General features: G+C 42.3%; 1 protein-coding gene across 1 annotated transcript in view; it reads left to right on the forward strand.

Annotated features, from left to right (window-relative positions):
* The window catches only part of sema4gb (sema domain, immunoglobulin domain (Ig), transmembrane domain (TM) and short cytoplasmic domain, (semaphorin) 4Gb), a 33,520-nt gene that overhangs the window by 15,549 nt on the left and 3,319 nt on the right, over positions 1-14,652 (forward strand). Inside the window, exons 3-13 of the mRNA XM_084567732.1 lie at positions 190-252; positions 553-651; positions 745-838; positions 3,557-3,670; positions 3,960-4,114; positions 6,617-6,792; positions 10,327-10,465; positions 10,812-11,034; positions 11,304-11,419; positions 12,332-12,486; positions 14,494-14,555. Of these exons, the coding sequence (XP_084423858.1) occupies positions 190-252; positions 553-651; positions 745-838; positions 3,557-3,670; positions 3,960-4,114; positions 6,617-6,792; positions 10,327-10,465; positions 10,812-11,034; positions 11,304-11,419; positions 12,332-12,486; positions 14,494-14,555 (1,396 nt within the window). The remainder of the gene's footprint in view (positions 1-189; positions 253-552; positions 652-744; positions 839-3,556; positions 3,671-3,959; positions 4,115-6,616; positions 6,793-10,326; positions 10,466-10,811; positions 11,035-11,303; positions 11,420-12,331; positions 12,487-14,493; positions 14,556-14,652) is intronic.

Here is a 14,652-nt window from a genome sequence, read left to right on the forward strand (position 1 = left end):
AGAGCCAGAACTACGTGATGCACCTTGATAATTAAGTGTCCCTCTCTTTTCCCCCTTTATCGCAGACACACACGTTTACTTCTCTTTATCTCACCCTGTCTTATCCACAGAGCTTTCTGTTTACCTATTTGTCACTCTTTATTTACTGTGCTAACCGAGTCATCGTTATTTCCCTCCTATTGTTTGCAGATTGACTGGGATGCTTCCCCTGAACAGAAGAAGCAGTGTCTAAACAAAGGCAGAGACAATCGGGTACAGAGCCGCAGCTTTCCTCTTTATATGCTATTTCCTTTTCAGAAAACACTGAAGTCTTCACTTTATCGAGTTAATATTCGAGAACATTAATTAAACTTTGCTCTCTGTCCGCAACAAAGTGAATAATCCTTCTTGAAACCTAGAGAAACTGCTGAAGTTTAATAGAATTCATGCTCACGCTTCAATTATTTGCATTAAATACCTTCTCTGTGTGAAGCGCATTGACTGGCCCTCGTTCTGTGATGCTCTCGCTCGACACGGAGCCAGAAATAACCTGCTTTTCTCTGCTCTCCACAGACAGAGTGTTACAACCACATCCGCTTTCTGCAGCGTTACAACGAGACTCACCTGTACGCCTGCGGAACAAACGCCTTCAAACCACTCTGTGCCTATATAGTAAGAGCCTGTGTGATTCAAGTTCGGTACAGCTGTGACTAGAATCCAGATGAAATGATTCATCGTACGTTTTCTCCCTTTTCTCTCTGTAAGGATGCAGAGCGGTTCAGCTTCTCCTCGGGTTTTGAGGAGGGCAGAGACAGGTGTCCATATGACCCAGCGAAGGGGTTCACTGGCCTCCTTGTAGGTATGTCACATAAATTTACATTTTTATAAACCTTTAAGGAAATTGGTGACAATATAACAATGTGGTCAACCATTCAAGCAGAAAAAAGTGGGTAAATACCAGAGGTGGAAAGTAACGAAATACATTTACTCACGTTACTGTATTGAGTAGTTTTTTTGTGTATTTTGTATTTTTCAAGTAGTTTTTAAAATCGGTAATTTAAATTTTACTTGATTACGTTTTGAGCGAAGTATTGTATTTCGCTACATTACAAATCCCATCCGTTACTGAGTAAAAAAAAAACGTTGACTAACGAAAACCGAAAAAAAAAATCGCGCCCGGAACCACGTAGTGAGTGACGTATGGTCAGCATAGGCTACCACTACCAAGCGCCAAGTCTTTCTGTAGGAGATTGAGAACGAGATGGAGGTGGATCAGAAGAGCGACGACGGTTCAGAGACAGTTTGATTGACAGTTGATTGTTTGAAAAAGTTTTATGGGAGGGTCAGAACTAAAATTGCACATTATACCTTTCTAAGGGTCTTACATGTCATGTGTGACATTTGTTATGTTGTCATTACATGTGTATACATTTGTATAGATTTTTATACATTTGTATAGATTGTTCTTTAATTAAAAACTAAACAGTTTTGGATGTATGACCCCTTGTCCTATTTTCACTACATGGGAGAGATCCCCCGCCCCGTTCTACAGGTTTTTTTTTTTAATGTAACTAAGTAACTTTTACTTAAAATACATTTTAAATTAGCTACTTATTACTTTTACTTGAGTAATTTTTCAGATGGGTAATTTAATTTGTACTTGAGTAATATTTCATCCAAGTATTGGTACTTTTACTTGAGTACGATATTTTAGTACTTTTTCCACCTCTGGTAAATACACTAATATAGCATCATCAAACAATATGGTAGGTTTAGAGTCGTGTTAGATGGGCTGTGAGGCTGTTATCAGGCACAGCAGTGTTTAAAATAAATGCTAGCGTCATCAAACCTCTAAAGATTCATCATTCACATCACGTTATATATCCAGCCGGGCAATGGGGAAACAGGATTTGCTTTAGATGCCAGCTCACAATTGATGATTTGACCAAACTAAATCTTTTGATGTCTTAAATCAGCTTAAGATGCCCCTCAAACCTTTGAGTATAGTCACTTGACAATCAGATCACAGCAACTAATCACTGTGCAAGTGTTTCCCATCGTTTCACTATGGCAGGTCCGAGCCCTGACCCCTGACCCCTCATAGTCTCATAAGAACATTGCTGTACATGCAGGTTATTGCTGCATTAAGACACTTTAAATATGCAGTAGAATAAGAACTATGCGTGCATCTATTTACCGCTACAAATATTACAACCACGGCGAGCGATAGGTCACAGTTTGCCTACTCACGCTGCAGTGTGCCAACCGCTTTCATTTACATCTGATTAAACCCTCATGTTTTTTCGTGCCTGTTCAGACCTGGTATTAACATTCATTAACTAACAATAGACCTTAACAAATTAAATCATTTAATATTATTATCCCCTGCGACCCTTAACAGGAATAAGCGGGTACAGAAGATGAATGAATGAATGAATGAATAAATGAATGAATATTATTATCATTTAAACGGGAACTACTATTTTTTAAAACCTGGACCTTATTTCTGGCATAAAATACGATGGTTTACTCACCCATATAACGTTGGTGTAGTTTGTATTCCTTCAGGAGATAATTAGATCAGCATATATCCATATAGTGAGAGGGACTGGGGCACCGAAACTCAGCCTCTAAATAACGCATTATCTGCTGTGAAACTTGTTCATTTCACCAATATTATGTTATCGTACACTTGTGCTATTCCCCGTTGAGTCCGGAGTCACCTGTTATCATCATCCGGGGTCTGTAGATTGACCTACAGACCCCAGATGATGCCTTCTGACCTGGATGATGTCATGTCTGAGCGCGACGGTCGGCTTGTTTACCTGTAATTTGCCACTGCTAGTTTTTTTGCAACATGGTTGAATATTTTTCCAATTCTGAAGTTGTGGACGAACCACAGCATGGCATAACAAAATATTGGTGAAATGAACGAGTTTTTCAACAGATAATGCGTTATTTAGAGGCTGAGTTTCGGTGCCCCAGTCCCTCTCACTATATGGATATACGCTGATCTAATTATCTCCTGAAGCAATACAAATTACACAAAAGTTATATGGGTGAGTAAACGACCGTATTTTATGCCAGAAATAAGGTCCAGGTTGTAAAAAACAGTAGTTCCCCTTTAAGTGTAAAACAGAATCGAGATACGGTTAATTAGTCATGTTTGCGCGTTAATGCATGCAAAGTAACCATGTGGAGCTGAGTTAACGTGCTTCCTCAATCATCTCCTGGTGTCTTTCTTCACATTTATTACCAGAGATTGAGATAACTGTGCACATGGACGCTTCCAGGGTTGGAGTCTGTAATCTGAGCTTTCAACCTGTCTCAAAAACACCTAACATCAGGGCAAAGATAAATAAATAGCCTAAATAACAACAATGTTCATGGTTGTGAAACGGCGGTCGGTTGTGATTCATCGTTTTGGAGGTGGTCACCGGAGACGCACAGGGGGACACATTTCAGTGCTAAGTGTGATTCCTTGAGCCCCCCACTTGAGATTGGTTCACTGAGGACTCATCTCAGTACCGGGCCTTTCTTGATCTATCCTTTACCGACACTTTTACCTCTCAATTAGATGGTGAGATGTTCACGGCCTCTCAGTACGAGTTTCGCAGCTCTCCGGACGTCCGCAGGAACTTCCCCTTCCCAACCCTCAGGACAGAGGAGGCGCCCACCCGATGGCTTCTGGGTAAATATACAACGATCAGCAAATACATTCCTTTAGTCAAACACAGCATGTTTTCACTTATACTGGACAAACATAATTTCCATTTTGCACACGTCTGGCATATTAGATGCTTTTCCTGTTATAACAACATCAAGAAAGAGTTCCTTTAGAGAATATATATATATCTATCTGCACTGCAGCTCTAACGGACTTGTTTGTGGTAATTCAGTCGTACTTTAAAGCTCCAACTTTAGTTTCCAAGGAGACACTTTGTGGACATCTGTGTGTTTGCGTGTGTGTGTTTGTACAGAGGCAGATTTTGTCGGCTCTGTGCTGCTGAAGGAGAGCATCAACAGCTCCATCGGTGACGACGACAAGATTTACTTCTTCTTCACTGAGAGGAGCCAGGAGCTGGCCGCCTACCCGAGCCAGACCAAGGTGTCCAGGGTGGCCCGAGTCTGCAAGGTCAGAGGCAGCAAGTGACTGAAACACTAGTAACCACAATCGTATTCATGGTTTGAAAAGTCAGTTCTACAATTATAAAAAAAATGGATTGGACAGTGCGCACAAGGTCATGGAAAGAAAGGTTGGAAACAGAGGAGTTGCCAGTCACTCAGAAATTGCAGGATTTCTTGCTTTTTGTCAGTGATACAGAGAGAAATGTGAATGAATTTCTTTTGTCTTGATTCCTCTCAGAGCTGCCACTCTCGAGTTAATTTCAGTGATGAATGAACTAGCAGTTGGGTGTCTCTAATCGCGGTTTTGCCTCTGATGGCGGCTCCTTCTGTGCCACTGTTGCCATGCAAACTACTAAGTGCACAAGCCTCCGCCACCAATGGCAAACCCTCTCTTTCACTTCATTGCCTTATCACCTTCCACTCCTCCTCTTGCTTTCCTCCCCTTTCACCTCATTTCACTTGCATCCAGCCCCTTTCTCTTTCTTCCTCCCCGTTGTTTCTTTTAGCCGTGCCACGGCGCCGTAATTACCATCACAGAGTGTTGTTGTATTGAAATCAGGGATCAGAAGTGTCTGAAAGACACAGCTGGTGGAACGGTGCAGTTGTGTCTCACCTTGCGAAAGGGATTTGAATGAATGTGCGAGAGAAAATAGAACAGGAAACCCATTGAGCAACACTTGTGAATCGAGTTTTAACTTCCAGTGGGAATGTGCTGAACAATTCATTGGGAAATGTTATGAGAGTGGCCATGTTCAAAGAATAATAGCTTAATCCTACCTTACAACCTCTTCGGGGCATTTTTGGCTTCATACATCCATTAAGTCGATGTGTTTTTGTTGGTGTAGATTTCCATGAATCTTCATTAAGCTTTTATTCAAACACGACAAGACATTTCAGGAGAAGTCTTTGTATTCAGCACCTGGGGCATGAGAGAAAACAAAACAAAAGTAGATCAAGATTTGTAAGATTTTTAAAACTTATTTCGACATCGATGCTTTAATTTACGCTTCTCACGGCAAGTCTGCTTCAGTTTAGTCCTTCGTTAGGTGGGAAACTGTGCCGGCTGTTTTGTAAACCCAAGCTTTGAATGACAGAACGTCAAGCTGATTCTGTCATTCAGTTCCTTTTTGATCCGTAGCTTGTGTTTCTCTGGTGATTCATTTGCTCATCAATGTAGTTGAATAAACAAATTAAAGTCTGTCATGGAAACTTAAAATTCTGCAAATAGGGAGATAATTTGTGAAGAAAATCTTTGGGATCCATTTTTAAACCCACGTAGGGCAAACATTTTGTCTCCTCTTGATTGCCCCTTCATCCGGAAAAAAAGTAACTTCTGGAAATAAGGTCTGGACTTCCTCCCTCTTCTTCATCAGTGCTGCGGAGTTGTCGGAGCAGTGCAGAGTGTAATAACTCAGTCTGAACTAGGCCACAGCAGCAAATGCAGATGTCGAGCTGGTCCCCTGCTCCGCCCCGCGGCAGCCAGACACCACGCTGGCTGGAGGCAGATCTGCAGATACCCAAGGCCCTGGCAGTAACCCCTGGCCTGAAACCACTGAGGACTTGCCATTTTTCAGCTGCATATAACCAGTTGTGCTCTTCTAATTCTCACCTCCCAGCCAGAGAGCATCTACTTCCTCGCCAGTCATTGACCTATTTTTACAGAGGATGGACGTGACGACGTGAAAAGGAGGCACAAAGGCTGAAATCGGTGCCATTTTGATATTCAGCGCTTGCCGTTTTTGTTCTATGCATCTCCAGTTAAGAGAGAAATGTCTCTTGCATCATTGCATCAAGGGTTAATTTCCCCACAGGCGTATCTGCTTGCATACTTGACTGTTATTCCTTTGAATTTACCTCCTGACAGCCCAGTGACCCTGACTGTACTTTGATTGATGTAGATTGTAATTTAACAGTGCATCCCTTTAGCTGTTTCCGCAATAAGCATCATCTCTACAAGGAATGTGTTGTTTTCTCAGCGGCATCCATCCTAACTCTTCTGTACTAACCCCTCTGCCAACTCTCCCGAGATTTTTTCTGCAAAAAGAATAAACTAAGATGCATGTTTTCGGCTTCGTCTTTCGTCCTACCACGTTTAAATTGGTATTAGTGGAAGAAGTGTTCCTAATGTCTTAGATAGGTGCATCTTTAAGTTCTTTGTGTGGGAGGTCGAGGCAGGTTTAAAGAACGTCACCTCGAAGACATAAACAAAAAAAGATGAGGCCGCCTTTTTTTCCCCTCATATCTAAATGAGGTGTGCTAAATTACTCTTTAAGGGAGAATTTTCTTGCTACCTCGCCTCCCACTGCTGCTGAAATTAAATTAGAGCAAATGTGCCAAAGTAAGCAGTCTGGGCCCGAACACTAACTCCTCACCCCCTCCTCCCCTCTTTATGCGAGCATGATCAGGTGTACATTATGACTCGAGTTTCTGTAAATACATGCATGTGCATCGGCCGTCTAATCATCACCCACCCACGCGTTCACTCGCTCGCTGTTTTCTCTGTCTGCAGACGGACTGGGGTGGCCAGAGGACCTTGCAGAGGAAGTGGACCTCCTTCCTCAAGGCCAGGATGGTGTGCTCAGTCCCAGAATACGAGCTGCACCTGAACATCCTGCGCGATGTGTTTGTCCTGCAGGGGCGGGACGCTCAAAGCAGCGTCTTTTATGGAGTCTTCGGTCTGGAATGGTGAGAGATGGCATGTCTTTTCTCTTAATGCAGTTCCCCCCTTTTCCCTGTTAAAGGATAGCCTGACAGCATTAGCTTAGCTTAGCATTAACTCTGGAAATAAAGGGTAAAAGTTGGTCCGTGAATCTGTCCAAAATCCACTTACAGTTCTTCTAAAGCAAATTATATCTCTGTGTTAAAAGCAGTATTTTAGATATCCTGATAAATATAAAGACTTGTGAGTAATGAGCACCAGTCTCCATTTATCTGTTGCTCACAATGATTTATCTCCCGTAATGACATGTGACAAACAGCATTGACTTGTTTTAAAGTGGAAGGTGCATCATGTGACGATAGAAGATCTCTATAATCAAACAGAGACTTCATGACTGTTTGCACAGCATTTTTCCTTTTATCACAAAACCAAACAACTAAATTCAGCGCACTCCCATTTGCATTTTCTTTTTTACTTTCTGAGCTTCTTGATGAGGTCTGTGAAAATTAGAGCAGAGCTTTTAGAGGGCAGCCTTTAATTGCCTCGCTCAATTACAGTTTAAACATTTAGCTGGAAAAAAAAAAAAGAAACTGTGGAGAAACAAACATGATACTCAGCTAAAAGAAAATCTTAACTAGCCTACCAGACATGCGGTTTCACTTCCTTTATTTAAGACCACGATGACACAGAATAACATTACCACGAACCATTGAAGTTTTTCTGTCACGCACAATGGAGAAGCTGTAACAGGAAGCGTCTTTGTAAGTTTAATATACAGTGGGTAAAATAAGTATTGAACGCGTCACCATTTTTATCAGTGTCACCACCATGCTGACATGGAATTTTCACCAGATGTCGGTAACAACCCATGCAAACCATACATGCAAAGAAATCAAACCTTAGATGTCTCTAAACTAAATTACGTGTGCAAAAAGGCAGAGAAAGCCAAGACACCGGCTGAAATCTATCCGTAATTAGAAAGCAATCCTGCCCCTTGTCAGTGCAAATTAATGTGAGCTGGTTCAGTTCCAACTGATGGCCTGTAAAACGGTGTCTCATTGCCAGTGTGTCACACAAGAAGCATCTCACGATGGGTAAAACCAAAGAGCTCTGTCAAGACCTTCGTAACCTTCTTCATCTTCTGTAACCGCTTGTTACTATCCCAGCTGTCATCGGGCGAGAGGTGGGGTACACCCTGGACAGGTCGCCAGTCTATCGCAGGGCTAACACAAAGAGACAGACAACCATTCACACTACGATTTAGAATCACCAATTAACCTAAGGAGCATGTCTTTGGACGGTGGGAGGAAGCAGGGGTACCCGGAGAGAACCTACACAGACACAGGGAGAACATGCAAACTCCACACAGAAAGGCCCCAGTCGGCTCCTTCCCAACCTTATTGTTGCGAAACATACCGATGGCGTTGGTCGCAGAAGAATTTCTAAACTTCTGAATGTTCCAGTGAGCACTGTTGGGGCCATAATCCAGAAGTGGAAACAACATCATTTCACCATAAACTGGTCACGACCAGGTGCTACTCGCAAGATTCCTGACAGAGGAGTTAAAAGAATAATCAGAAGAGTTGTCCAAGGACCACTTGCGGAGAGCTTCAGAAAGACCTGGAATTAGCAGGTACAGTTGTTTCAAAGCACTCAACAGCCACGGCCTGTATGCACGCAAGACTCCATTGCTGAAGAAATGACATGTTAAAGTTTACTGCACAACATTTAGACAAGCCTGTGAAACACTGGGAGAATATAGCCTGGTCAGATGAGACCAAAACTGAACTCTTTGGATGCCATAACACACACCATGTTAGGAGGTCAAATGGTACCGCACATCAGCCCAAAAACACCGTACCAACAGTGAAGCTTGGAGGTGGGAACATAATGGCGTGGGGCTGTTTTTCTTGATGAAAATCTGCTGCTGCCATCTACCAGGATGATGAAGATGAAACGACGGTGGACATTTCAGCAAGACACGGCCAAGGAAACTCTCACTTGTTTCCAGAAAAATATGGAAGGAACTAAAGATCAGAGTTTATAGAAGAGGCCCATGGACCCTTTAAGATTTGAAGACTGTTTGTGTGGAAGAATGGGCCAAAATCACACCTGAACAATGTATGCAACTAGTTTCTCCATACAGGAGGCTTCTTGAAGCCTTGCCAACAAAGGCTTAAATAGATTGAATACATTAAAGTAAGTGTGTTCAATACTTTTTCCTGTGTCATTCCAGTTTTTAACACATAACATCTAAGATTTCATGTCAGTATCACCTTCAATACCTATTCTACCTGCTGTATATTGGTTTTAAATTTGCAGTAGAACAAAAAAAGCTGTATGAAGATGTCACTGGGGCTTTGGCAAATTCAATTGTATAACCTAACAGTTAATTGCGAAAGTAATCAACAGATGAAATCGATACGTCCACATTTAAAACCCTCAATATCGAATGAGAAGCAGCCGAAGCCGTAGTCAGAGCTGATGTGACTGAGGACGACGACGACTGCCAGTGGAAAATCTGGCAGTGATGTGAGTGAATGTTTATGCTGATGTGCAGAGTCATGCTGCATAAAACTGTCCCAGGGCTGTTTAGATTCTGATGGAGAGGATGGCATTGCGACGGGACGTTAATACTGTTTCTCTCCGTCTTCCTTCCTTTGCTACACTGCCACACTTCCATTCGTTGGTTTTTGATCAGTCTTTTCTGCGCAACTCGTTCAATGCGGCAGCAGCAGGAGCAGCAGCAGCAGCAGCTCTTTCTTTCTTTCTTTTTTCCCTTCCTTCTTTGTGCCGGCTGTCTGTAAAACACGTACACCTGTGTGAGTAATAGTCATCACTGTGCGTTAGAGTCAGGCAAGAATGAGTAAGCCCCTGAGGTATACTGCTCGCCAGTTCTGAAGACAGATTCTGGTTTCACTTCAATCTCGGTTTTCTCACTTGAATGCTTTTGAAGAGTGAGGTGGACACACAATGGACGTAAGAATGTGATGCAGACCCCCCCCCAATCCCCCCTCGGCATTACTAATCTCACCTTCAGGGCTTAAAGAATGAGAGTCACCTGGTTTGCGACTGCCAACTCGTACAGCCGGACAAAATCTTTCTTTCACAGGTGCGCCACCAAAAACCACAAATGGGGCTCTTTTATTTATGACTCACAGGGAGTGGGTATTTTAGTTCTGTGAGTCAGCTGCTGAAAACAAATACTTTCTGCTGGAGTGGATGATGGGAGTAGGTACCGGAAGATGGGAAGAGAGGGAAAATTACACCCTTGTCAGTGACGCCACTCCCACATCCCCGTTCAAGATAAATTGATAAGAACCAAGAAGAAATTGTGCGCTTAATAAAAACAAACCCACCATTACACTTTGGAGAATAGAGAGATATCGGGGCCCTCGGTGGCCGCTGATGATCTGTGACGTGTCTGAAATTCGATCTGGGTGGCAGTTGCTCCCCAGATAATAACCTGTCAGTGTTTGTTCAACTTTGAATCATTAATCCTGAGCGTGTCCTCTGGACGTGTCTTTGTGGTGGGGTTTGCGGGGGTGGATGTCTTTCAGGAAGAATATCAAAGCGTCTGCGATCTGCCAGTACACCTTCTCAGATGTACAGAGGGTGTTCGCGGGGCCATACATGGAGGTGCAGGACTCAAAGTGGAGGGAGTACACGGGGAAGGTCCCAGAGCCAAGACCTGGATCTGTAAGCTTCATCTGTTAACTATTAAAGGTTTTATTGTTCTGCTGATAAACCACATCAAGTTGTTTAGGAACGTGTGCAGCATGTGAAGAGAGAATATTTCTATAGTCAAACACAGACATGTTTGCACAGTGCGTTTCCTTTTTTTAGAAAAGCAAATAACTTAATTCTGCTCACTCACATTTGCATTTTTTGCTTCCCGATCTTCTTGAAGAGGTTTGAAAATAAAAATGGAGTGCCTTTAAGTGTCGCACTCATTCCCAGTTCAAACATTTAACTGAACTGTGTGGGTGTGCGTTGGTGTGAGACGCCAGCACGGCAACCTGAACTTTCTCTCTTCCCTCTGCAGTGCATAACAGATCTGCACAGGTCCCAGGGCATCAACTCATCTCGAGACCTTCCAGACAACGTCCTCACTTTCGCCAGGAGGCACCCACTCATGGCCAACCAGGTGCACCCAGTCGGCGTGCGCCCGCTCATGTTCAAGAGGAGCGTCAACTACGTTAAGATAGCGGTGCACAAGGAGCCGGCTTTGGATGGAAACATTTACACTATGCTGTTTCTGGGAACCGGTGAGTTAAGAATTGTTGAGAATGATATGTTGATCTGAAGACTAGGGGTTGGACCACTTCCGATTTTTTAAAGTCGACTAATACGTGGTGAAAGTCGAGTCGACGTCGACTAGTCGATGACGTCTCACATAAAAGCACAGTAGAACGCTATTAATGTTCAACAGTTTGCTGCTGCAGTTTGGCTCTGCAAGATGCTAACTTCAGCATGCTAACTTCAGTATGCTAACGGCCGTTCACCACCTTATTTTAGGCTGCATCTTTTCTTGCAGATGACGGATGGCTGCACAGAGCTGTAGACATCGATGGGGAAATGCACATCATAGAAGAGCTTCAGATGTTTGATAAACCTCAGCCCATAGAGCGCATGGTCATATCCTCAGCCCTGGTACGTATTCAGGGATTTCAAGTTCCACAAGAGAGGGTGTTTCCACCTCCTAGGTTTGGTTTGTTTGGGCTTGTGTGAACACAGTAATTCTATATGCTTTTGTATTCTGTGTCATAATACATTATGACCACCTGCCTAATATTGTGTGGGTCTCCCTTGTGCCTCCAAAACAGTTGTGACTCATCAGAGAATGGACTTGGGCCTTCTGAGTGTGTCCTGTGGTGTCTGGCAACAGGATGTTGTTAGTAGGGGGGGCCTTTGGGTTCTTTGGATTGAGGGGAGGGGCCTCTGTGGATCAGTCTTGTTCCAGTGCATCCCACAGATACTTGATCAATTTGGGATTTAGTGAATTTGGAGGCCAGGTCAACACCTTGTGCTGTTTTTCATATTTTTTGGAGTTGACAAAGGACAAAGGGAAAGGCAGGACTGTATATATATACGTGGACTGCAGGGTTGACAAGACACAGGTCAAACTAATGAGGGCGAAGCACACAAGGTGAAACCAATCAAACAATCAAAGTGGGGGAGACACAGGAAGTAAAGCAGGTCAAGAAACGCAAGGAAAACCAAACAGGGTCACAGAAAATATTCAAAAACTCAATACCACAACAACAATATATCAACCACTGAACAGCAACAAATGCCAGTGCCCACACTTGGTGCTGATGCTCAGTTTTTGGTTTGATTATTTCCTGATTTCCTGAAATTCAAATCTTCTGCAAAACTATGACCAATCACAAAATAGTTTGAAAGCTCACAGTGAATTTGTCTTGACTGCCCTGTGAACACGATTCAAATCAAGGTTAAATGCAACGTGACGACAGTGTTGTGTCAATAACTCACTGAATCGGAACAAAATATAGGAACGCATGGTCTGGCTGATACACTAATCATTTATTCTTTGTTTTCCAGAGGAGCATCTACGTCAGCTCCCACTCTGGAGTCGTGCAGGTACCGATGTCAACCTGTCAGAGGTACTTGTCCTGTTACGACTGTGTCTTCGCCAGAGACCCCTTCTGTGGCTGGGATGGGAAAGTGTGTGTAGAAATATCTTCGCGTGCGCAGAGGTGAGGGAGAACACACACACAACAAATGCACACATCTATACACAAATGCACATCTCCAGCAAGCGGACTGACAAACAGCAAACACATATAACGGAGGAGGTTTGGACGTTTGGCAGGAAAACAAACCAGATTCTTGTTGAGAGAGGTGCATTTGCATTGCATTAGCAAAGATTTCGAGTCTATGTTTCCCTAGACCTCCTACACAGTTTGCTCAATAGCCTCCTTAATGTCTTCTCTAAATTGCATTTTCTGTTTTCCCCTACTACCAGTGTTAAGGTAGAGAAATATTATTACACTGTAAATCTTCATGTCGACACTAGGCTAGTCAGATGTATTATTTTATTTTATTTTTTTGCATTACATGACCTTTTTTGATGCGTATTTCATCCTTTTGGACCCAAAAGCGATACCAGAGCGTAGTTAATTATTCATACGGACTCTGTTCCCCTCCAACGGAATATATCTGAAAGCAGGTCTAAGACAATGTAGTTGACCTGGATTTCTCTCATCAGCTCCGTTCTGCTCTGTGGGAGCTCCGTCTGTTATGGGAGTTTCAAACGATATAACGCAGAAAAGAAAAAAAAAATAATAATAACATTTTATATAATTTATGCTGAGTGAAACAAATGCACAACTTTAAATAAATAACAAAAAAAAATAAAGAGAGTTTGCACCCATTATTAAGAAAGCATAAATTCAAGTGGCACGATTACTCTACAAACTTTGATCATATAAATCTAAAAAAACTAACAAATGTATATCCAATTATTTTTTTACTTACTGTGTTGGAAGAAGAACTGCTAAGAAAAAAATAGCGATACCACAAAGTAAAATGCATCTAAAATGCTACTTAAAGGGGAATTACTGTTTTTTACAACCTGGACCTTATTTCTGGCATAAAATACGATCGTTTACTCACCCATATAACTTTGGTGTCATTTGGACGATGTTTAGATTCGCGCCAGAAATAAGGTCCAGGTTGTAAAAAACAGTAGTTCCCCTTAACTAAAGATACGTATATGTTATCGAGCTTGACGTGCATTTATTTGATATCTTTATAACATCTAAAATAAAATGGCGTTGTGACAGAGGGTCATTTGTAGTAATGAAGACACTGCAAAAGCATTCAGCAAAGGCTCCAAATACACTGCATGCTTTGCTGCTCACTATGCTGACTGGAGCACCTTTTAATTTTGTGCTTAACAACTAAGCAGCTATATATTTCCCTCAGGAGCTGGTAGGGACCAAAAACAGAGCAAAAACCGTTAGAGGGAATAATTCCCTACGGACCCCAAAGTGGTTTATACGGATGCTCACAAACTGTACATGCAGACAGGAATATTTTGGCCCACTCTTGCACCGGGGACTGTTTGTGTCTCTCTTCATTCACTCTGCATGAGTGAGTAGCAGACATCTTAATCTCCATGGCTGCTGCAGCAGACACATCACATCAGACTCCCCCTGTGGATTTGTTATATGCAATAGTTTCGGGGCCTGTGTCACATTCAGAGAAAACAGCATAAAGAATCACATGTTAAAGAAGGAACGTCTCACATTGAGTTGTTAATAACAAACAACATTCATCTAATCGCTAGAACAAGCCATACCATTGCACCAATCATCGTGTAAGTGTTGTAGAGAACTAGAGATGGGAAAAAAAAGGGGTGAACCTCTGGCAGGATTTTTCCTCATTGCGATTCTACACTGAACAGCGAGCATTTATGTCTCTGTCTGGAAACTGCAGTAAACTCTCCCACTGTGAAATGTGGTTTCTCTTTGTGAAATCAAGTCATTGCTGCCTGCAGATGATTTTGCAGCCTTGATGTGTTGGTGTGAATAACATTTTCTGTTTTAATTACTGCTTCGTGGCTTATTTTATGTTATTTATTGTCCATAACTTACTGTTATTACCACCTGTCAGGCCAAGAAATATATATTATTTTATCAGGCTGAGGCTTTCCTTGCTTTATAAGGTTAAATACATATTTTCAAAATGCATTATTTCAGGTCAAACCTAACCCAAGATATCGTGAGAGGGACAAGAGGCTGTAAGGAGAACTCAGGAAATGGTATGTCCTACAACACACACACATACTTACTGTAAATCCATTATGCAATAGCATCTTTGTTAATTTTGAGAAAGTTTAGTACTTTATTTTACGACTA

This window comes from Chelon labrosus (genome assembly GCF_963514085.1).
Source record: "Chelon labrosus genome assembly, chromosome: 19".
NCBI lineage: Eukaryota > Metazoa > Chordata > Actinopteri > Mugiliformes > Mugilidae > Chelon > Chelon labrosus.